This window comes from Sceloporus occidentalis, unplaced genomic scaffold (genome assembly GCF_023333645.1).
Source record: "Sceloporus occidentalis isolate IW3139 unplaced genomic scaffold, rSceOcc1.0.p SCAF_12, whole genome shotgun sequence".
Taxonomy (NCBI): Eukaryota; Metazoa; Chordata; class Lepidosauria; order Squamata; family Phrynosomatidae; genus Sceloporus; species Sceloporus occidentalis.
Genome location: NW_028316992.1, coordinates 10,512,655 through 10,537,702, shown reverse-complemented (window position 1 = coordinate 10,537,702; position 25,048 = coordinate 10,512,655). Strand labels below are relative to the sequence as shown.

General features: G+C 40.2%; 1 protein-coding gene across 2 annotated transcripts in view; it reads right to left on the bottom strand.

Annotated features, from left to right (window-relative positions):
• The window catches only part of FGF18 (fibroblast growth factor 18), a 146,247-nt gene that overhangs the window by 4,396 nt on the left and 116,803 nt on the right, over window positions 1-25,048 (bottom strand). For both annotated transcript variants that reach the window (XM_089477711.1, XM_089477713.1), the window contains one exon: window positions 21,666-21,772. In XM_089477711.1, coding sequence (XP_089333837.1) covers window positions 21,666-21,772 — 107 coding nt within the window. The remainder of the gene's footprint in view (window positions 1-21,665; window positions 21,773-25,048) is intronic.

The window sequence follows — 25,048 nt, the reverse complement described above, 5'->3', positions numbered from 1 at the left end:
TGTCTGTATGGGGCCAAAGTTTGGCTATCAGACCTGAAAAACACCAAAATCAAGTCTCAGCACGTGCAAATAAACATCACCCAGGGACAGGGGGTTTCCCAGTAGACCATGGATCACTAAATAGACACCCTGAGGCCTTGCCATTCAACAACAGACTAACACAGATATTAACATGTAAATCAGTTCCTCTCAGCCAATGGTCACACAGTGTATATACCCCACACACTTCAATGCCACCATTCTCCGAAGATGCCAGCCACAGATGCAGGTGAAACATCCGGAATAAATTATTCCACAACATGGCTACATAGCCCGAAAAAACCACAAAAACCTATGGATGCCAGTTGTGAAAGCCTTCAACTTCATAGTAAAATTCCTTTACCAAATTCCCCATGGTTCATAGGATAAAGCTGAATAAGATAAATATTTTAGTGTACCCAAACTGTTGCACTGAGATCATTATGGTAACTTGGGATAATCTGAAAAATATTGTTATTGTTGCTAGCTGTCCATGAGTCAACTCCAACTCATGGCAACTCTGTGGATTCCAAGACTCCCTCTCCTCCACTTTTCTGCTCAGGCCCTGCAAACCCCCTTGCCTGTGATCCCACTGAATGAGTCCATCCATCTGGCATGCGGTCTTGCCCGCTTTCTTCTACTCTCTACTTTACCTAGCATTATTGTTTTTTCTAGTGATCCATGTCTTTTCATTATGTGGCCAAAGTACGACAGCATCAATTTGATCATCTTGGCTTCCAAGGAGAGTTCTGATTTGATCTGTTCAAGGATCCATCTGTTTGTCTTATTGGCTGTCCATGGATTCCTTAGCACTCTTCTCCAGCACCACATCTCAAATGCATTGATTTTCTTTCTGTTTTCTTTTTTTATTGTCCAGCTCTCACATTTGTACATGAGGATGGGGAATACAATGGCCGAGACAATTCCAACTTTAATACTCATTTGTATATCTTTACTCTTTATGATCTTTTCTAATTCCTTCATAGATGTCCTACCAATTCCAATCTTCTTCTTATTTCCTCACTGCAGTCACCACTCTGGTCAGTGTTTGATCCTAGGTGTGGGAATTCTCTGACTACTTTGATTTCCTCATTGACTAGATTACATTTGTGTATTTTTTTTCCCTGTGGTCATTGTTTTAGTTTTCTTTATATTCAACATTAATCCTGCCTTTGCACTTTCATCTCTGACCTTCCTTAGTAACTGTTCCAATTCTGTAATGTCTTCCACAATATTATTATAATGTGTTCAGCATATAAATTGAACAAATAAGGTGATAGGATGCAGCCTACCAATTACAGTTTAGATAGGGAATTAGTGATACAGGTTCAAGTTCTCTTTCATTAAATGTACTGAGTGCCCTGAGCCTCTCTCTCATTATCGATTTCCATTTAATTTCCTCAGTTCAAGTTCCTCACAACATTGCTGTGAAGATAAAGAGGAGAGGAATCAAATATGCCACTCTGAATTGACTGAAGGGGGAGATATAACATAGAATAAATAAAACTAAAAATATATTAAGTTCAAATGGATAAAAAGTCTTTTAAAGAGAAAAGGATGCTACACACGTGTAATGTAATAAAATGGGAAGGCTGATTCCTCTTTAGTTATCATTCCACCACTTCGAATACAGAACTGTTACAATTGTACCTCTGGTGCTAACTATAGCTAGATGCAGCCAGATATTTTACCCTGGTTAGGACTTGCTTCCATCACTGGCCATTTTGTCCTTGGTTCCATCAGATTTTAAATGGTTGCAACCATATGTGATGTTAAGCTTGAAACAGAAGACTTCAAAATAAAATATTTCCTAGATTTCCTTACTTTTCTTTTAAGGAACTGTACCTTTTAAAAGGTAATTAAAGATCTCACTTGGAAGCAACAGTCAAGTAGACTTGTAAATGCCAATAACTAAAATTCAGAATACCATATTCAAATCCTAGGAAAACTCATAAGTTATCCCGTTTCTTCACTAACAGATTCTTGTGGACACTGAAAACAGAGATCAAAGACTGCTCACTTATTTGATTAACACATGTTGGGCTTGCTTCAGACATAAGTAATAATTGTACATATTGCTTATAATTTGAATTGAATAGCACAGATGGACAACATTTGAGGATCTGTCTTTGCCAAGTCAGAGGCAAGAAGAAAACTCTTTAGCTTCTCTCTGGAATGGATCCACCGATTCCTTGCTGGGAACATACAGGAGAAACATAGAGATATAATTCTGGAGATCTGAAGTAATCTGTCATCTCCTTCCCTCAAAGGTTTTGCTCACGCACAATTCTGCATTACTGCCAAATCAGAAACTTCATTGTATATCTTTGAGCCCTGCACCCAAGTGAAGGATTTTTTAAGGAAAACATGCAAAAAAGGCAATATTAACAAAGAATGAGTCAGATCCCTATAGAAAAGATGTCAGACATCCAAATTTAATCAAATATTACTCCAGAATAAGTATTTAGCACCTTGTCTGGAGAATAACTATATGTTTTCCCAATCAGGTTTATTTAAGAATTGTGTTATAACTCTTATTAGAAGAAGCAAGTTAAATAGAAAATTTGTTCTTTCTTTGCTTTATAGCTCCATTTGCTCTGGTCTACAGCTTTCCTCTACTTAGCTGTACTATTAAATGTGTAACATATAACTGCATTAGGAAATGCTGCTCATGTCTTAAACATACCTTAAGCAACATTTCATTTACTACAAGCAAACCGTTGGTTTGCAAAAGAATTGTGAGAACACTAATTTCATTTACAGAAATAATACCTGTTAAATTCAACAGGTCTGTCTCTCAGGTAATGGATACAGGATGCTATCCAATGCTAGGATGATCAAAAGAGGAATTCCTCAACCACTTCTTTCCACTGGACATTGCTATGATACCCAAAGGCCCTTCCTGCCTCCTTAACACATCTGAAAGCTTACATAATTCTACAGGTCCAAACTTTATATATAGCTCTTTCCTCCAAGAGGAAGCCCACAGATGTATTATTTTAAATTCATGATCTTTAGTCTCAAAAACGTAGTACTTTCTGATATCTAAAATGAAAGGAGAAAACTGCACTGTAATTTTTAAAAAAAGAATTGCTATCAATATTTTACAGTCTCTCATCTCACACAAAAGCTCATCCCCACCCCAAAAAAAAAATCCATTAGGAAGAAAAGAGAAAACAACCATGCACCTGCCAAAGCAAACAGGGTTGGGGGGTTTGTTTTCTCAGGAAAGAAAGAGGGAAGAAAAACCTCTCTTCCACATACTAGCTGTGAACTTTATCGCACAAGGCTAGAAAAGTGGAATTTTAACATGATAAAAGCATCTATCTATCTATCTATCTATCTATCTATCTATCTATCTATATCTTTGGCCAGTACTTATCACATGTCACTGTGTTCGTCCTGCTACTGCCTTGCATTCCATTTATTACTGTTGTGCACATTTTCAATGATGGGCAAAATCCATCAATAGGTTTTCAATCTCATTGCTATTCCATTACTGCCTTCATGCAATAGGTCCCTTCTGTTGCAATTCTGTTTCTAAAGCAGACCTGTAGTGTGCGTCAGCATGATTCTGCTCTTCTCCCCCCCCCCCCAAAGCAATGACACCACCAACAGATTCCCAAAGCCGGTTGTTGAGTACACATTCACACAGCAGCCGGTTTCAGAAAACATTTGATGGCAGTTACCTGTTGTCCCACCCTCCCACTTTCTCCTGTTGTACAAGGCTACTGTCAGAATGTGTACACAGCAGCACTGAGCTTTGGGAGAGGATACTAAAATGACCACAGCTGCCAACATCTTCCCAAAGCCGGCTGCTGAGTGCACATTCACACAGCAACTGGCTTCGAGAGACATTTGCAGTCATGACTGCTCATTCCCTACCCTTTCCTCCCAGAAGGCAGCATTGGGCAGTGCAGAAACAGATAATGCGACCATGGATCTCCAAAATGCTATCATGGGGGAAAGTGTGACAAGAAATAATGCCAAACCAGGATGCTTTCATTCTTAAACTAGCACTATCGTAACAGGAAAGCAAGCTGGTGTGATAAAGTCCTGTGTCTCATATCTTTATTTCAGCAGCATTCTGAGCACCACATATCCATTTGAGTTTGACTCCATTTCCCCAAGCCTTAGTTCACTAGGCCCTGTGTAAGCATCCATTTACAACTTAAAGTAATATGTATTTTTTTGGCTACAGTTCTTTCTCTGGCAAGTTTGTCTAATGCACTTCTCTTTGAAAGCAGCTTTCTTAAAAATATATTTTTAGACATGCTTTCCTCAGTATACACATTTTGTGCTCTTTTTTTGTTCTAAAAACTGCATTATCAAAATTTTGAGAAGTACAAATACTGAAATACAAGCGCATTCAACTTGGTATGCTGACTCAATGTTTAGAAATCTAATAGCATTTTTTTTAAAAAAGTAATTGAACTGTACAAAACCAATGTCCTTCTCAACCAAGCAGACTGTCCTTGTGCTTCCAGTCCACAGGTCCTTTTACATTGCTCTACATATAAACAGTGCTATGATTCCACTTTAACTGCCATGGTTCCATCCTGCAATTTGAAGTGTAAGGAGAGACACACATTTTGAATTTCTAGTGTATCTGACCTAACTACAAAACCTGGATTCCATAGGACATAGCTGTGACAGTTAAAGCAGAACCAAAGTGCTGTAAGTGTGTAGTGTAAAAGGGCCTCAGGGCTCAAAGCCAGCACAAATAGCTCAGGGTTTCCCATACCAACAAAAATATTAAGTAGACGGAGCTAATTGTGATATTTTTTTTAATTTGGAGGAGGCTGCACAATATTCCAGCTCTCTCTGATCAGTGAGGCACTTTGCAAAAGTAACTAGAGAGTATAGTTTGGAAGACTGGGTCCAGAGACATAGTTATGATGATGGAGCTCAACCACCATAACTACAGGTAATGGTGCAGGTTCTCTGCCATTATTTTTGCTGTTGTTATAACAATAAATAAAATATATGTGATAAAAAGGGAAGGAGACTTAATGAAATTGATAAGCCCCATCTCTATCTCTTTTCTGCACACCATCATGTCCCTTTCTTCCTATAGATTTTTGAAAACAGAAGTGAAGGGGGCTGTTACCAAGCCCTTCTCTAGCTTCATTCTACTCATGTTCAGACACATACACACACATGCAATTTAAACACTGGTTTTACTACCAACTTGTTCACTTATCATCCCTCTGATTATACTTCCCATATCATTTCAATGGATAGCAGAGAACAAAGTCCTGGTTTTTGTTTTAAAAAAAATGGCTACCAGTTGAAAAGGTTTTATAAATTAAAATAAGAGATCCTTAACACTGTGTTACAACATTGAAATTAAGTACGCAGTACACAGTAAACTATCATCTACACAAAACCAGGAGAACTGAACGGAGGTTTAAGTAGAACAAATGTCTTTTCAAAAAGCCCTGAAGCACTTCCTGGATTGTTTGTGCACAGCATTTGGTTAATTATCTCTCCAGCAGTAAAACAGAGGCCATCTTGCACCGAAAGTAGGCAAATCTGCTTGAACATTTGCTACCCTCATATTTACATTCTTCAAATCTCCTCACCTTTTATAGTCCAATTTGGCCTAGTTGTTGGAGTTTTGCTTTCATCCTGTAGGTTTGAAAGGATCAAAAGGCCACACAAATATTTTTTTCTAAGAAAAGCCTTTTGTTTTGGCCACTAATGGTTTGCAGGAAATTCTCTTGAGCTCTGGTGCCAGTCAGATGGATAATGTGCGACTATTCCGTATTTGCTAAAACACAAATAGTTCACAGGGCCTCAATACCCTGAAGGTAGCAGATCTCATCTGATCATGGAAAGTAAGCAGAGTCATCCCTGGTTAGTACATGCGTGGGGGACTGCCAAGGAATACCTGGTGCTGTAGGCTATATTTCAGAGGAAGGAACAGGCAAAACTATCTCTGAGGATTCCTTGCCTAAGAAAACCCTAAGCAATTCATGGGGTCACCATACGTTGAATAATAATAATAATAATAATAATAATAATAATAAATTTTATTTATATACCGCCCTGTGGCGAACCAATCCGGGCGGTTTACAACATACGTTGACAGGTAACTTTGAAAGCACATGCACACAAACAGTACCGATTTCAAGAAGTTAAATACAGCTGATGGACATGGTAACACTCAACAAGTTTTCATATCAAATGGGGGATGAAAGTGCTTTTGCAAGAACCAAAATAGTGTAGGGCAGTGATGGCGAACCTATGGCACGCGTGTCAGAGGTGGCACTCAGAGCCCTCTCCGTGGGCACATGTCCCATCGCTCCAGCACAGAGTTTGCCAGAGTTTGTTACTAGAAAGCCAGAGGGACATGGCACTTTGCAATAAAGAAGTGGGTTTTGGGTTGCAGTTTGGGCACTCAGCCTCTAAAAGGTTCACCATCACTGGTGTAGGGAATAATAACACTGAAGAAATCTCTCTACAGCAACAGCTATAGAAGAGTGCTGGATCTCAGGCCCTGGAGCCAAAACCAGCCTTTCCAGATTCCCCAATCGGCTTCTCAAGGATTTTCTAAAGGGCCAGGTCCTCTTTCTCATGACACTATCATTTCAGTGGTTTCTCAGCTTTTGCAATGAGCCAGCATGGTGTAGTTGTTTGAGCGTTGGACTCAACGAGAGACTTTGCCATTGCTATCCTCTGGGGCTGAGAAAGTGTGACTTGCCCAAAGTCACCCAGTGGGTTTACATGGCCAAGTCAGGATTTGAACCTTGATTCCCATTTATAGTCGAACACTCAGACCACTACACCATGCTGGCTCTACCCCAACCTGATTAAAAACTGAAGGCATGTTTAAACAGAAATGTCTTGTCCTGTAGGTGGTAGGAGAACAGGGAGAAGCCAACCAAGCCTCCCCTGGCAGAGAGTTCCATACCCTGGGAGCAGCCACTGAGAATGTTCTCTCCTGAGTCCTCACCAACCATACCTATGAAGGTGGAAGGACCAAGGGAAGCCTTCTCCCACATTTCTTGATCCTCAGGTAGGTTCATATAGGGAGATACAATCTTTCTGACAGCCTGGATCCAAGCCATATGTGGCTTTATAGGCACTTTGAATTTTGCCCAGAAACAAACCAGTAGCCAGTGAAAATGTTTCAGCAAGGGAGTTATAAGATTCCTACAACTGGCCCAGGCCAACAGTCTAGCTGCAGCATTTTAGACTTGCTTAAGCTTCCAGAGGCAGCCACATGTATCTGCAAAGTAGATTGTACATTTGGCACTTCCTATACACGGATTTTTATACACGGATTCAAGTATCCACAGTTTTAGAATGTTGGTTAAAAAGTATAAATTTCAAATATCAAACCTTGATTTTCCATTTTTATAAGGGACACCATTTTGCTATATCATTATATTTAATGGGACTCGAGCACACACAGATTTTGTTATCCATGGTGGATCTTGGAACCAAACCCCAGTGTATAACAAGGATCCACTGAATATTCCTCACAGTGGACTATCAAGTGGTCTGAATTTTGTTCTTGGGGGGCAAAGCACAGAAGGCTCCTCATCACTGAAGACATCTCTGCTGATCGATTCTGTGCAGATGCAGTGGCGGCAGAGAAATGTGATTGCTTCACTGCCCCCATTACCATGGAGTAAGCCTTCCAATGGGCTCTAGCTTATGTTCAATTACAACTGCTCTGAGTTTTCTGCCATCTGCACTCTAGTCCCAGTCATTTCCAACTCATTTAATCACTGCCAGCTCCCTAGAAAGCCAAGAAGCTTGCTTAGCTAGTCATTGCCCCATTCTAGAGATGAAACAGGACTTTGACAGGATCACCTGCCATGGCAACAAGAAAGTCCTCAAGAGTCACCAGGAATCCATCTGGATCCATAAGCCTCCTGGGGCAGACCATCTTAATCAGCCCCCCATCCCTGCAGAGGCTCTGACCCAATGAGTCTAAACCTCACCAGGCAATGACTTGTTTGTAACAAGAGAACTCCACACCCAGATCACCATCACTCTGCCACTGCAGAAAACCAAGTCAGAGCGTGTCCTGCAGCATAGGTGGCACCAGGCACTACCTGCAACAGACTCATGGTTATCAGGGAGGACATGAAGGCCTGAGCTGCTCCTGTCAAACTAGTCTCAGCATGAATATATTTTATAGCTATGCTATAATATATGGGGGAACAAAAATCACACTGCAGTGTTTTTCTAATAGTTCTATAAGACAGGCCAAGTCTTTCATCACTGTGGACTGGATAAAATGCTGTCTGGGTAACAGCCTGACTGTAGCCATTGAGCAAGCTTAAATGTGAACTGTAGATTTCTTGCCTCACAACTGGATGGTGTATGTCAACTGAACTTGTTCTACAGTTGAGGAATCTGTTGGGATTTCTCTTTGAACACTTTGGGATAGATCCAAATGCCTTGAGTGGGAAGAAAATAGCCTCTCACACTGTTCTGCAAACACATGCCCCACAGTTTATGTAATGGTGCTGTTAATTTGTAGGTTCTACAGATCTTCTTCTACATCTCCTTGAGTGAGAGAAATCATAGACATTTATATTTCTGTGATTCACATGTACAGAATGCACCACAAAATGTTAGAGTTGGGAGTGATCTTGGAGGTGATCTATTTAACCTCCCCTGCTCATTATAGGAATCTTGCAACTAGAACATCCGCTCTAAGATTGACTATTCTGTCCCTGCTTAAAGACTGATGTTAGTGGTGGACTGAGAAGAGGGGCCAGCTTTACCCTGGGATTTCAAGGTGAGACCATTTCCCCACTGTCCATAAGCTACCACTGCCTGCAGTGATGGAAAACCTACTGTCTCTCAAGATAAAATCTGATCTAGTATCAATCTCCAAATGGATCTTGTAGCACTTTTGAGATAACTGTGCAAAAGAAGTTGTAGCATAATCTTCTGTAGACTTGATCTTCTTCCTCAGATGTGTTCTAATATCAAGCAGTTTTGGATCTAGGTTGTCTTTTCTTGCAGAGTACTCCAGCATATTGGAGCTCGCTCTCTCTCTCTCTCTCTCTCTCTCTCTCTCTGTGTGTGTGTGTGTGTGTGTGTGTGTGTGTGTGTGTGTGTAAGTAGAAGCTTTCTTCCAGATGCAGGAGGGGCACAGTTGGATTCAACCCAATGTATGTCTTCACATTAACATTTTCTTATACATGATACTGGCAATAAACAGCATTTTGGATGTGTTATATCTGGTGCTTCAGCAGAAAGGGGGAAGGAACCTCTTACTCCAGTATCAGAAAAACAGCAACTCATAAATCCATTGAAAATCTTGGCAGATTGTTGTGGATGTCAAGGAAGATTGTTGAGTTGAAGCTACATCTTTTGCATAATGAAGCCATTGCATCAAATTGTCATAAGAATCTTCCATCCTCAGCTGTCTGACTCCATGCCAAGAAATCCTGAAAATATGACCATTGAGATTCCCCATGGTCTATGCATTTTCAGCTGCTTCACAACACTCTAGGCCAGGACGTCTCTAGCAGTAAATGAATGCCAAGTGTTACTCATTTACATGCATTCTTCCTCCAAGATGCTGACCCCTGAATCTCAAGAATTCTCAGAGAAACATACTCAGGAGTCTTGGCAGAGAGCTGCACAAGTATGTCAGAGGGGCACTGTAGCAGCTGAACTGGGGGATCCCAGAATATGTATTTGAACCACGGAAGAAGCAAGGTAAATCATATTATAGTGGAGTTTTATTATAACACTAACTACTATCACATTCTAAGAAGTCTTCTTTTCAGAGCCATATGCAACAATACCAGGTGTAGTAACAGGGATTGCGCAGAGTTGTGCCCATCACTGCTCGGTGGAACAGCATACAGAACCATCTCTTGCCTCTCAGGCGAGTCATTGCTAAACCATGGCATTCTGCCCCACTTACCTAGATTATTTTAAAAGATGATAAGGCTATCAAAAGGCAATTTCTCATGATGGCTATGGACAGCCAACAAGATCAGAAGCAGCATGTGTCTCAGTAGGTTTCTGGGGAACCTGGGGAAGAATGTCGTTGTACTCATGACTGACCTGTGAATTTCTCAGACCTCATCTGCACAAGCCAAGAGGCCCCTCCTCCAGATTCTGGATTCATTGTGTTTGGACAACACATGCCCCAAAGCTCGATTCTAGTGTGAACAGTCCAGATGATGTCTGGCACATTCCACACCAGAACCATGGTATTTCAGCCTTAAAATGATTTAAAACACTATAACTGTTGCTCCAGATCTTCTGGAAAGATCAAGAGCCTTCCGTTCCCACACCATAGTGGCTGTCTGCATGGGTGTCCTGCTGGGCCACCCAGTGCATCTGCTGCCATTATGGGTTGCTCATTCCGAGGACAGAACGAGATGCCCATTTTTGTGCTCATCACCGGGCACTTCATCCTGATCTCAGGAGCAAGCAAACCAAAGCAGCAGAATTCCCATACAGACAGCTGCCACAGTGTGGGAACAGACAGCCAGGTAACAGGAGCAGGTTGAAGAAGCTGGAGGGCCAGGATACTTCAGGCTGTCCCCTGGAGTATCCTGGTCAGTGCAAACAAGGTCTCAAATGGGGTCTTGTTAGCTCCCTGGGAAACAGGATACAGTACTAAACAGGCCTTTGCTCTAATCCAAGGTTTCTCAACTACGGTTCCTTTGAACTCTAGCATTCCATAATGGGTCACTGGGGTTCTGTGAGAGATTGTGATGGGGCTGAGTCTCCCTTATGTGGAATTCCAAAATCTAAAATATTTCAAAATTGTCCACATAGGTAGCTAAGACAGTGACACATTTGCTTTCTGAAGTTTCAGTGTACAAAATCCTTTTTTCATGCACAACATTATTATAAATATTATGCATAAGTGTTTAGATATTATGCATAAAATTTTAGCATCAGGTAATGTATGTAAGGTGTATTTGAAACATAAATGAATGCCATGTTTAGACTTGAATCCCATCTCCAAGATATCTCATTGTGTATATGCAAATATTCCAAAATTCAAAAAAACAAACAAAAATAAATCCAAAATCCCAAACACTTCTTGTCTCAGTCATTTTGGATAAGGGAGATTTAACCTGTACAATAATTTTTATGCAAGGCTCCCTGCAATCTGTAAATCTCCAGAAGGGTTCCTTTACTGTAAAATGGTTGAAAGAAGTGGGCCTAAATTATATGCCAAAATAAGGAAAAATGGGGATTCTACTTCTTTCCATACAGTGATATAACAAACTAGCCACAAACACATCTTAATACATGATCCAATAGTGGAGAACAGGGGTTTTGTCAAATGTGGTAGACACAACCTGCTTAAGGCTCGAAACACATTGGTCAAATGACACGGATTCTTGCGGTGTTCAGGGTGTAGCGTTCATATGACACACACCCTGAATGTGGCTAGAAGTCATGCTGATGCTGCATCATCCTGAAAGAACTGGGCCAAAAAGGAGCAGATTAATTGGCTCTTTTTCAGTGGTCCAGTTCAGGACCGTGATGGTGGCCCAGATTTCAACCAGGCACATGCAGTTGCTGCTGTCCCAGTGCAAATAGTGCTGGAGTTGCTGTGCACCTCTTTTTTCAGCCTGTCTGTTTCAACCCTAAGTGCCTATATCATTTGGAAGTCCAAAAAAAAAAAAAAAGCCATAAAGGTTTTCCCCAGAAGACATCCCTTCCTATGAGACAGGAGTATGGAATTGATAAACTCAGGGGCATGGAACTGATAAATTCCATAATGGGTCACTAAACTGAGTTTAAAAACATAGCCAACTTTCCCTGGAGGGGAATATAGAGAAAGGCAGCCTCAGAACCAGAAGAAAGTGAAGCTGGACAAGAAAAGAAACAGAGGTTAACTCCATAGCTGAATTCATATCAGAAAATGGGAGGTATAATATGCTTCCTGTAACTGTATTGTGTGCCTGCTTCACTGAGTTTTGAAAAGTTGTGATTGTGCATAAGGCTTCAAAAGCAGTATATGCAATGGTTGTAAGATATGTGAGAGCTGTTGTCATTGTCACCGCTCATCAGCTGTTACACTTATAATTATTATGTTGCAGGTATGCTAATAGCCTAATATTTTGTTCTATGATTTTAAACTATAAGGTCGGTTGGACTGGATACACCATTCTTGTAGGTTTGCGAACTATGTACATTTCCATGATATATGGATTATTGGTTTTGTTCATGCTTAATATCTTCCAGTGATTCAGGCTTAATACCTTCCAATAAATATTTTATTTGCATGGTATTCTCAAAGAGTAATACAAATTGTATTAATAGTAACTTTTCTGTTGATGGAGGAATTAGCAACTGATGGATAGATGAATTAGCAACTATTTGTTTCACTTTGTAAATTCTTTCTCAAGATGGCACTGCTAAAGATGTATAGAAATTCCAAAAGGACTAATGAAGAAAGCATGGATATAACTTGTTGCAGAGGTACTATCGAAAACAAACAATTCAGTTAGAACATTACAGAAACGTTGTTTGGTTTAAAACACACTATTCCAATTCAACATGCACCACTAGCATCAGATACTGTAGCTTTGGAACTGAAGCAGATCAAAACAGCCTACCGAAATCAACAAGTCATGTTAGGTATACCCTAAGTCCCATTGATTTCAGTGGGACTAAGCATAACTATTTTTTCCTTGAGAAACAGCATGGTGTACTGGTTTGAGTGTTCTACTATGATATATGGTGACCACAAAGTGAACCTATCACAAGGTTTTCTAAGCAAGAATTGTTCAGAGGGGGTTTGCCATCGCTTTCCTCTGAGGCTAAGAGAATACAACTTGCCTAAGGCCACCCACTGGATTTCCATGGTTGAGTATAGATTCAAACCCTGGTCTCCAGAGTTGTAGTCCTATATTCAAACCACTATGGCAACCTAAAAATAATATATATATTTTAAATTTCAGATTTATAAATGCCTACATGCAAAAATGACACAAACTGGGGAGCAAAATGTACAGGCCACCCCTGTTAGCTCCTCTAAATATACCTAAATGGTGGGGGCAGGGAACCCTCCTTGGTCTTTCTATCGTCCCATCTATCCATGGCAATCTTCAATGAAAACTCCCTTGAACATCCTCAAACATACTTCCTGCTGAATATGAAGCTCAAATGAGAAATGTGAGTTGTGGGAATGGTTTGGCTGAAAAGAGCTACATTCCTGCCCTCAGAAAGCCTACCAGGAACTATTGGCAAAATCTGAACGACTTTGAAGACAGCACATACTGAAGATAATGCAAAACAGCTTAGCAAGGATCTTAAATATTTACATTTTTGTTCCACTGCATGTCAGGTTGACATTTTTTAACATTTTAAAAATGATCTACCTGGCACTGTAACCAAACTGGAATTCAACTACAACAGAAACCTCAGTGCTTATATACATTAACAGCTTCCATTTCTGAAATTTGTGACTAAAACAAAGCTCATTGAATAGAAAAATATATGCCCTAAACAGAAAGGATTCCCACATTTACATTTATTAATCATTGCCAGAACAGCTTAGAGGGTTTTGAAAGACAGCAGCACTGTGTATATAAAATCCAATATTTTATATCAATTTTAATTGATATAATTATTATAATATAATAATTGGACCCATTTGGTCCAGTTATTACAGATGACTGGGTTCTTTCAAGGCCACTTTAAAATGACAAATTTTATTTTTGATCTGGATTACTGTAATTCTGGCAGTACCGATAAATTATCCTAAATCTTCCTGATGTTCTATTCCATCCAAGTTGTTTCCCATCAGCATAAAAACATATATTGGCAGCTCCGTGTGGAAATTTGCATGCAAGATAGTTGGAGAAGAAAACAGAGTCTGGATGAGAAAATTCTTGTATGAGCTAGTTGGAGGTTGACAAATCCTTATGGAATGTGCATACAGATGAGCAGCCAAACCATGAATCTCATTGAAAACAATAGAGTAAAAAGGACAACATCTTCACTGGAGAGTATGTCACAACATGAATCCCATTGACAAGGATGGGAGACAGCATTCACATTTGGATGTCCATTCTGATGCAGATTCCAAAGTAAATGCAATGGTGAATCCTAAAAGCATGGATATCTAAAAGCATTCAGTGAACTTCTTGCAGATATCCAAGTTCATGATGCCAAAGAGACCAAAAATGAAACCAAAGGGCTATGTTTTGTATCTCTCTTACTGTAGCTCCCCTTTACTTCATCACACTGAAGTGAGATATTTACTTTCCAAAGTGTTTCATTTATTGAGAATCACTGGGATAGCATGGCATTTTTCCTTGGGTCTTATATGCCCACTGCTTTATGACACTGTTGTTATTCATACCACGCCTAGATTCCACAGAATTTGCCAAGAAATGTTAGAATGAACAGACTCACTTCTTATTGAGCAAGACCATATTTCTCCAGTGTCACATAATTTGATGTGTGTATCTGTATGGACTATAAGTACATTAGATGCAATGGTTCATAGTTATTCCAGTGGATGACCATTCTTTGGATTTTCATAATGAAAGCTTTTTTTCCCTCTTGTTTTAATATACACCCACTGCAAAAGAACCTTCATTTTAAAGCCTAACTATAAACAATCCCAAATCCTTACTATCCTTCGAAGAACATGCCTGGCAAGAGGTGGTGTTATAAGTATAGCCAACGTAGTGTTTGGCATGAAGCAACAATTTGTTTGTGGTCCTCCAAAAACTACAGTGATCCCTGCCATCTGGTATTAGTAGTAATTCTCTGGTAACTTTGAATATATTGGCTTGGAAAGCATTTATCTCACCAGAAAATCTTAAAAGTTTCTCAGTGAAAACCCTTGCTTCATCTGTTTTCATTGTATAGTGAGTTTAACTTCAGACCATGTGGAGTGAGTGACTTATGTGCTTCAGGCCTTAAATGTGAGCAAGGGGGAACGTATTCCTGAGTGATGAAGGAAGGGTGGAAAGAATAAAACATTTAAAATTCCAAGGTTATCTCAAGAAATAATGAAAATATAAAGGTGATTTCCTGGATGGTTTGAATTTCAGGTCCTTGTGGCTTCTAAAGAAATCTTGAAGAGATAGGGTAAAACTCCAGGAACTAATCTGGCCAGAGAACAGCGCACTGCATAATCTATAAACCTCTCTGCTTTACACAGACTAGCATAATATTTTAAAATGTGCAAGTAAATGACGTTAACAAGACAAAGAATTACTACAATCAAAACCAGCAGAAAACATCCATTAGTGCCATGACACGGTCATTTCATTCAAAAACATTGCCCTGGGAGAAAAGCACTGCTATGACAGCTCTGTTTATTTTCCCCAAATCAGTGACAAACCTTGGAAGAGCCAGTATTTGGGTTGTTATTTTCTTCAATTTAATAAATTCAGAGAGCCAGCCAATAAAGGTCCCTTAGCGCCAAAATCCACACAAGCCTTCCAGAGATATCTAAGGTTTGGCATCCAGGAACCATACTTACACATGCTTTGAATTTTTGTTTAAAAAAAATAACAAAAACATCATCATCTTCATCATCATTATCATATGTAAAGCAAATACTCCTCCAGCTGTGCCATATGAGTTCTTATATGTATCCCAAACAATATCTACCAAAATTTGGTCACATCCAAATTCTGGATCCCAAACTACCTTGAAGGTAGAAAAATTATTTACACTGCATTGTGTCAATTGCAATTGCTACAGGGTTAGGAAACCCCTATGAAATTCATGGGGTTGTCATTAAATTGCCATGGGATCACAACTTGAAAGCGCATTCACATACACATTATGCCCACCTCTGCTGTACATTGCATGCAGAAAGCAGTACAGTTTTGCCACATAACTTTCACACAAGTAACCAGCATTAGTCAGGTACCATACAGAAGTCGGCACAACTTATTGAAAATAGAGAGTATTTATAAAATACTTGTTCTTGGCAGAGGAAGCCCGTTTTTCTTCTGTTCCTTTACTAATTCTAATTGTGTTTTTTCTCCCAAAGGAACCTGGGAAGTTGCCTTGGGCAGAGTAAGACCATTAGTTCATTTTAGACTAGTATTCTCATTAGTGATAGGCAGAGGCTGACCAAAAGTATCATAGTGGTCCTACCTGGAACTCCTAGCTCTACCTGAACTAATCCTGGAGCTTCTCCATGCAATTTAGGTCCACCATCTTCTTATGGCTGCTGTTGTTCCTACTCCTACTCCGCCACCACCTCCGCCACCTCTTCCTTTTCCTCTTCTTCCTCCTCATTCTCTTCTTCCCCTTTGCTGATGTTTCCATCTCACAGTGGGACAGCAATTTCAGGAGCTCCAGGGTAGGAACTCTTGTGTCAGGCCTGCTCCTGACAGGGAAAGAAAGGTGGCCAAATCCAGAAGTTCCACAGATCCCCAATCGCCTTAAAACCCAGCACTTCATGGGAGTCTTGCACAGCTCCCTCTGGATAGTGGGAGAGGTGCAAGGCCTCTGATTTTAAGCGCTGTTGTTCTTCTCATGTAGTTTGCATTCCTGTTCAAGGATCTAAACATTCAAATTTCAGCATGAAAGCCAACACTGTGCAGGAGATGTGGGGTTTGTGGAATATACATGTTGAATAACCAAGAGGTAGAACAGGTAGTGCAGGCCAACTTGCCTCCATTTAAACTGGAATAAACTAAATGTAATACAGCCTTGACCTTGACTAGCCTGTTCATGTTTTAAAACCATTAGCCTTGTCTACACTAGCTATACTTGCTATGTGGGCTGATTTGGCTACATCCCTCCCCCCCGCCCCCTTTAATGTAAACCAGCTGTGTGTATGCACGGAACACAAACATACAATAAACAGATTTAGAATCCTGTTCATAATATCATAGCCAAATCTAGCTGCGAAGTGACAAACAATAACGAACAAGAAAACGGAGGAGGTGGTAGTGTGTGCGGAGGCAGAGAGTAAGGGAGGAGAAAGATCCAGGGAGATTACATTCCAGCATCCTGAGAAAGCTCCGCTGAAATGTTTGGCACAATGGAGCTTGCTGGAGATCTAAATTAGCCTTGGTGATGGAAAGATGGAAAACGAAGAGGCCTGTGCTTTGGAGATTGGTGGATGAATGACCCCAGGTATTTGTAGCCAAGAACCTCCATAGTAGGTAACATGTCCCATTTCTGAAATGGTTAACTTCTGTCAGACTGCCCAACTTGAGTAAAGCAACAACCTGCTCTCATTTGTAATACCCTTTGTTCATGATTATACAAAGCAGGTTAAACTCAAACCAGGTTTTCAGCTGGGGAACTATCCAAAGATGCTCACTGAGAAGGAGAAGAAAGCCAGATGGCATCTGTTGGTATAGTGAAGGGTTACACATAGTAAGTCAATAGGAAATGAGCTGGGAGCGGGGAGGAGTCACAGCCCACGGTTTCATTATTGGCAAGCAAACACTCCAGGGTGATTGCAAAAGAACTTTATGGGCTCCTTTCCCTCCCATGGTAGACTTAAATATGTGTATCATAACCCAGGCACAAACTTGTATCTAGGGGTTTACTGGCTGTTTAGAGAGCATTTGGTATATTAAAAACGCAGTTACTCAACCTATTGCCACAAAAAGAGCGAAAAGTTATCATACTAATTAAAAACATAACCCTTGGTATCACAAATATTTTCCCCCTTCTGTCCCTCCCCCCTCCCCCCAAGAAGCTGTTAATACAGGCGATGCATCTGGACTGGACAACTTTCCTTCCAAAATATTATGTTCATACTGTATCTCTTCTGGACAAGCCAATACATTTCATGAACTTGTCACTAGTTGGGGTAGGAAAGGGGAGGTGAGGGCAGGGTAAGAATTAGATGTGATGTTTTTATAAGAAGGTTTATACACATATGCATGCAACACAGAGACACATCAACAAGCCGACATGCTGGCAGACAAACATCTACAGGCAGACCGAAGATAGACAGACTGTATCTGTGCGCACACATGTGGGCATACACACTACTTGCAGACACAAACTCATACACAGAGAGAGAGAGACTGGCTAATGGAGAGAGAGACTGGCTACTAGTCCTGTCTAAAGCAGACCTGCTGAAATGAATGGAACTTGATAGCTCCAGACTAATTCAAGTCTCATTGATTTCAATGGATCTATTCCAGATAGACTTAACAATGGATTTTGCTCAATGAACACATACATTTTTAATGATCTGATACTATGAAAATGCCTACAATCAAGACCTGCTTTTATGGGGGGGAAATTAAAGCTGCTTCTTAGCTAAGACTCCGTCAGTAAAATTGGAGGATATCACATAGAATTTTGGACAAAATTCAATAATGCCTTCTATTTCAAAAGCTTTGCTTCTTTCGAGCAACACTTTGTGATGGCTATACCATTCTTCCATCTGCTCTTATTTGTACCTGAATATACCATTCCTATTTCTTTCCTGTTTTAAGCATAGAAATAAGTCTGTCATGATACAAGTATTGTTAGAAATATGACATAGGGAAGTGCCTTATCTACTCTCTATTCTGCCACTCTGAACAATCAGATACTCCTTTGTTGCTTTGGAGGGGGTGCCAGTTTTCTCACCTTGCATAGCAAGCAACAAAATCTGATCAAGCAAGATCTAATCTGAAATAATTATAATGTATGTAAAGCACACTAAACATTTGAAAGCACTACATAAATTATTATTATTAAAATATAATGTATATGTCTCTTCTTCATACTATTACTTGTAATGTATAACTGATATGCCACCTTTCCTCAAACAGCTCAAAGCCACAAATATAATTCTTTCCCATCTAATCATATCATCCGCACAACAACCTGTGAGGTCGGTTAGGCTAAGGGATACTGACTGACCCAAAGTCACTGAAAGAGTGTTGTGGCTGACTAGAGATTCAAACCTAGAGCTCCCCAGGCTTAGGGCTTTTTCACACCAGCTTGTTGTCTTGCAGAAATCACATTGTTTAATCAAATGTAAACCTAGTGGAACAGTCTCTATTACGCCATTTTTGCAATAGTGCTATGGTGTTGCTTTGGTGATTCCCTCTATCAGTCTTCCACACTGCCTCACTGACTCCACCTTCCTCACCTTTCTCACCAACCAACAGTAGTACATATACACTGTTTGTTTTTTTGTTTTCCTGACACAAGTGTGCAATTGCATAGTTTCAACATTTCTCACTTCTCATTTCACTCTTCCTACAATGATCTAATTGAAATCACACACATATTCAGTGTGGCTCATACTCTGCCCACTTCATTCACATGTTTGTGTAGTGCATCTATCTATTTGTTGGTTCTCATTGGTTGCTTTTATTCAGTTCCCCAAATATATATATATATATATATATATATATATATATATATATAGAGAGAGAGAGAGAGAGAGAGAGAGAGAGAGAGATAGTTGCAGCATGCTGGTGACCCACCACAGCAGTGCAATTGCGCAATTACAGCAAAATCTATTTTAAAAAAATATATATTGGAGAATGAAGTAAAACAATGTGGTTCCTGTGCACAATGATGTCTTCTTTGTCTGTACATGAGAAATGGAGTGACTTCACCCTGTTTTAGGATAGAGAGATATAAAAGAGCAGAGCCATGCCCACTCACACCACAGGATTGCCAGAATATTGGAACTGCAGTGGAATAAAATTATTACACCAGAAACAACAGCTAAACAGCAGTGACACTGGAGCTATTAATGGGTTTTTTACATCAATGAAAAGATGCGATCCAATAATGATGGAAACGCAATGCAACAATAGGAGAGTCACAACATCATATGACAACAAAAATCAACATGGAACTAAGCCAGTGCAATCATGCAATAAATCTACAATGTGGCAATGCTCTTAGTCTGACACTGACTCTAACCACTAGACCACACAACGTCAATATTATGAGGCACATTGGATGAACAGCTCTCTTCTCAGTAGTAAATGACACCACTACATAGCGATTCTATCACCGCTTTTCTATTTTGGAACAAATAGTTCAGTTGTATACCTTTGGGCTCTTCCAGACTGCCCAATAGCTAATGTCAGGGCATCCTGTTTCAGAATTTCACATCTTGCAACAATTGCTTCCACCTCTTCATCTAATCTTTCCCTAAATATTTTGGGAAATTTTTGGCCCTGTTGTTCCTTGCAATAGAATTTAGCATTACTCCCAATCTGCACATTTCTTTTCGAGTGCTCTTCTCTCCTGCTTGAGGTGTAGTTAAGCTGTGAGGTGTGTATGGTTTGCCTTCATCCCCCTGTCAACCTCTCCATGAATTCAACACTTATCTCCACATTCCTTCCCCAGTATCTACATTCCCTGTCTCATACATTTAATTTTTGAAAGAATATTGTTATAGTCATAGTGTTAAAGTGCTATACTATTTTAGAACTATAACTGTTTAAAAAAGAGGGGGGAGGAATATTGGACTATGATGATAACAATATTCTTTCAAAAATGTAACTGGTATCTAGAAATGTAATGAAAGAATGAGGGTCAACAGAAAAGTTATGTGACACAGGTCATACTCCCATTCCAAACATCATCAGTGGGGCAGTCCAAAAGTACAGCAGCAAGAACCAAGACAATGGATAGAGATGTGGATTCCAACCTGTATCAGAAATTCCCAGGACAGAAACAATCAACAGCCTGCAGTGGGTTTAAAAAGTTGTGGTTAATACCAGACATTCACAAGAAAAATACCTGGACAGGAAGAACACTGTGTGGATACCAGGAAAAACCCAACAACTAAAATCATAATTCCCGCCAATTCCCAAGGTTTTTGCCCAATCTGAAGGAGCCTTTTGTAGGTTCAAAATTAAATCCACTTGCCCATGTACAGATTCACTCTGATGGTAATATCAATGTTTTAATTCTGTGTGATGGCCAAGAAAATGTGCTTTCTTATCTGTTCTGAGCAAATTGTGCCCTTTCTGCCCCCCTCCACCACCTGTGTCAAATTCGGGGTTTGCCAACCAAGAGTGTGGGCACAGGGAATGGTGGAAGCCACAAAAACAAGTGAATTCATTTTAACTCGATCCCAGCAGCAAATATGCTATGCTATGTAGACAAATGCAATGTAATTTGTTACATACTTCCATTGTGGGTGGGGGGATCAAAGGTAATAAAATATTCCTGTAACATTAGAACCATGAAGCCCATCTATAATAAGATCTTAAGACTGCAATATTAACTTTACAGCATTATGATTATTATTATTTTTTACTCTTTGTTTCTTATAGATAGAAATGGCACTGCCAAACTCCCTAAAACGTTTCTACAATTTTTATTTGTTTGTTTGGTTAAACCACTAAGGTAAGTGAGTGTTCCCTTCATGTAATGTAAGTTCTCAATTGTTTTGAAGAGATGCACACATCTTTTATCAATTTATGCAACTGTAAAATGGAAACCTGTCTGTACCCAAAGAAATCAGTAATAAAACCCCAGTGGTTAGCCACAGTACTTAATTTTATGGGTTAGGGGTTTCTTTTTCTTCTTTTTCTCCCTCTCCCCCCCCCTTTTTTTTTTTTTTTTTTTAAAGTAAAGGCATGAATGCTTTAGGAATTCCACATTCCTCAAGTCCTGCTTTTCATTTGGGGTTGACAGGCAAAGTTCAGAACACATCATTATGGGGGTTCGCAGTCACTGCTAAAGGTAACACTCATATTACAAATGAATTAATAGAAAACACTTACCTTCCCTACTAGCTTGCCTTTCCTGTTCATGCAAAGGTAAAAGTCTGTCTCTTTCCCTTTGATCCGGACTTGACTGCCAAATGTGTCTGTTTCCACTAGAAGCTGGGCTTGTAAAGGAAGAAGAGAAGAAGAAAAAAAGGCATTTATCGGACCGGTCACAGAGTGAACAAGTGAAGAAGATACCCTCCAACATGTTATCCAAACCAGCGTGAAGCAGAGTATTTCTGCTGTATTACAAGGGGTAGACAGTAAGGTGCTGGGCGAGAGCCAGAAGAAGCACACATCCCCTCATGCCCACAGTATTCCATCATATTCCCAGATACATATTTGGAAACCATCGCTGTCTTTTGAGATGGGAATATGTTGCATTATTACTCTAGCATAAACCACACCCCTTCAAAACAAATGACATCTGGCAGCTATTGACCCCAGGTTGTATTTCTAATCACAAAAGCAATTCTCCTGATTTTCAGTCCTCCTTGCTCCCAATCCATCTGAAGGAAAACTAATTAAGGAAAAGCTTTAGGGAGGCAGGTTTCTAATACTGCCACACTACATAGGGACAAGAAATAATGAGTTAAAAGCTGGGCTGCCCCCAAGAGACAGAAAGGTGAGGCAATGTGCTTCAAACAGCACCATCAGTGGCAAACAGCTGGATGCAAGAACAGACTTCTCAATGGTGCTAAGAAGACTTTGTAAAATGTTATTCTAACCAAGGTTCCTCATTCCAACTGCATGTCCCAAGTAGAGCGGGTTCATAGAATCAAAGCCAATAGTTATGTAAATCCCACTGATGCACTAGATCTACTCTATTTATGACTAGCAACTGGACCCCAAAGAGTAAAGCATCTTGGGCTATCACTAGCTAGAAAGGAGCTATCCAGAGCTGAGCCAAAATTTCTAAGACTAATTCTTTTCTGATAAAGAGTTAGAGATTATCTTGTGTTCTCATCTCCCCCCCCCCCCGATCAAAAAGAGGCCACTTTCTTGGGCTAGTCTCTGCCCTTTTGTGGTTGAGTGACAGCCACCATTTCTCCACTACCATTGCCACCAGTGCAGTGTCCTGGAGTGCTGCTAGATCTAGAGCACAGAATAGAATGCAATGGAACTGCAGCATCAGCAAAAACAATAGCAAAAAGGAGGAGGAGGAGATGTGCTACTGCCACTTTTCATGGTATACCATATTCAGGATATACTGAGGACTTCTCTACACACACACACACATCGGCAAAAAATAAATCTCTATGGAATGGTCCCACATTTTTTTTCTGGCCTCAAATGGGATGAAGAATGTCAAAAAAACTCTTTGCATACTGCTCTGGAGCTAAACCCTATCTTTCAGTGGCAGGGATATTTGTTCAATGCTTCTTGCTCAGAGAAGAACCTTCCTACTCTAGAATGTGGCTATTGCAGGTATAGTCCTACCTTGAAGATCACACAGATGCCACAATGAAAAAGATCACTGCTCCCCCTCACCCCCATTACAGGAAAGTATATACCAAGCAGTCCCCCAAGTAATGATAATAAATAAACAAATATGCAAATAAAAAGCAGAGTTTGATCTTAAAAACTGCCACCAACAGAAATCTTTAACATCCTTCAGTTTATTCAAGGGTTTCCCCCTAGAGTTTATTGTTATCCCTACAATGTGGCCAGCTTCTTCAAGCCTCTTTAAAACACCTCCCTCTTGTGCACAAACAGTGCCATTTTGGCTACATAAAAATTCCCCCTTGGAAAATGAGCTTGCTAGGTCCATATATCTGGAATGACCTGCCAGATGAGATCCACCATACAACATCTCTGGAGCCCTTTAAGAAGGCAATAAAAACGGATCTCTTCCAGCAGGCCATCCCAAACTGACCTCCTCGGAATTTCACTCTCCATTTGCCTAGCTGTCCCCACCAGATTGTGATTGTGATTGATTTTACTGAGCATTTTACTGGGAATTGTTGTTTTAATGTTATTTTAGGGTGGGAGGGAAAAAGGGGGAATTAGGATATGACATGTCTTATTATGCTTTTATTTATCGTTACTTGTGTTTGATTTTATTGTTCTCTTGTTTGTTGTTACCCGCCTCGATCCAATACATGGAGAGGTGGCATACAAATTATTATTATTATTATTATTATTATTATTATTATTATTATCCTGGAAGTCATAGAATTGTTGATCCTGTTTACAGATTCAAGGACATCTTGTCCTGCATGGGCAAACACAGCTAATATCACAGTTTAAGCCTATTTGTACTATGCAAACTTATGCGCAACAGTTAGAATAATGCTGGTTAGCCTGGCTTGGCCTAACCTGAACACAAAATGAAAGTTTATCAAGCAGGAGCATCATTAGGGAGGTGCAGACTGCAGTAGGTGACAACTCAAAAGTCATTCCTGTCCATCCCCCAAAAAACCCAGCTGCACCCCTCCACCAGCAAGGGTGGCTCTGCCATCTATCAGCTGCACCCACTCATGTAGGTGGGGTGCTGCTGCCACTCAGCAACTCCTTCTGGGTCTGGCGGGGCAGGTACCTGCCATCTAAAGTAACACCAGAAACAGAAAATGCAGGCCTATGACTAACATCTTCAATTTCTTTCTCCTGTTCTTCTGATGAAGAAGCCAGTGTGACTTTCAAAGCTTGCAACATGTAATTGTGCATTTTGGTTGTCCCAATAAAGGTATCATTGTTTGGATGTTATTGGATTTGCTATATGGCCAACATGGCTACCCCTAGATGTTTTTTAGGTTTACCGTTGTTATCAAGTATGGGCTATGTCAGCAGTTACTCATATATGCCTTTTTCAAGGTACCAAAGCAGATGGACTTGGCTCTACAGAGATGCACTGTGCAAAGTTCAAGGAACCCAAGCCAGAAGATCTCAAATGAGGAGCCCTGTTCCAAAGAAGTAAATTTCAGGCTAAGCATCAAAAAGGGCAATAAAGGGCAGTAGCGTATCCATGATTCATAAATATTCTCCCTACTTGAAGCTGGGAGTAAAATGTGCCAGGCTCATAAACTCAACACACAGTTCTTTTGGAGAAGGGGTGGCAGCAGGCCACAAGGGAAGATGCCTGTGGCCTAAGGAAGGTATCTGCATGGAGAGCAAGAAAAATTCTCAAAGAGCAGAGGAAAACCTTTGCTAAAGACCCTGGAGAAAGATGCCTTCCTAAATGTCAATCAGTGCCAAGACTGGGCAAAACGGATCAATTATTCTCTCTAGTATAAAACCTACCTATCTGCAAATTCTCCCCCTTGTTTCCTTCACTGTGGTTGCTGTATTTCTGTATGTCAAGGGCTGAAGGGAATTCAGTCCTTTGGTCTTTCTTCTATGTCTAATGTTGATTGTCAGATAAAAATAACTTTTGGTGAACTTTGTCCTATAGATTCAAC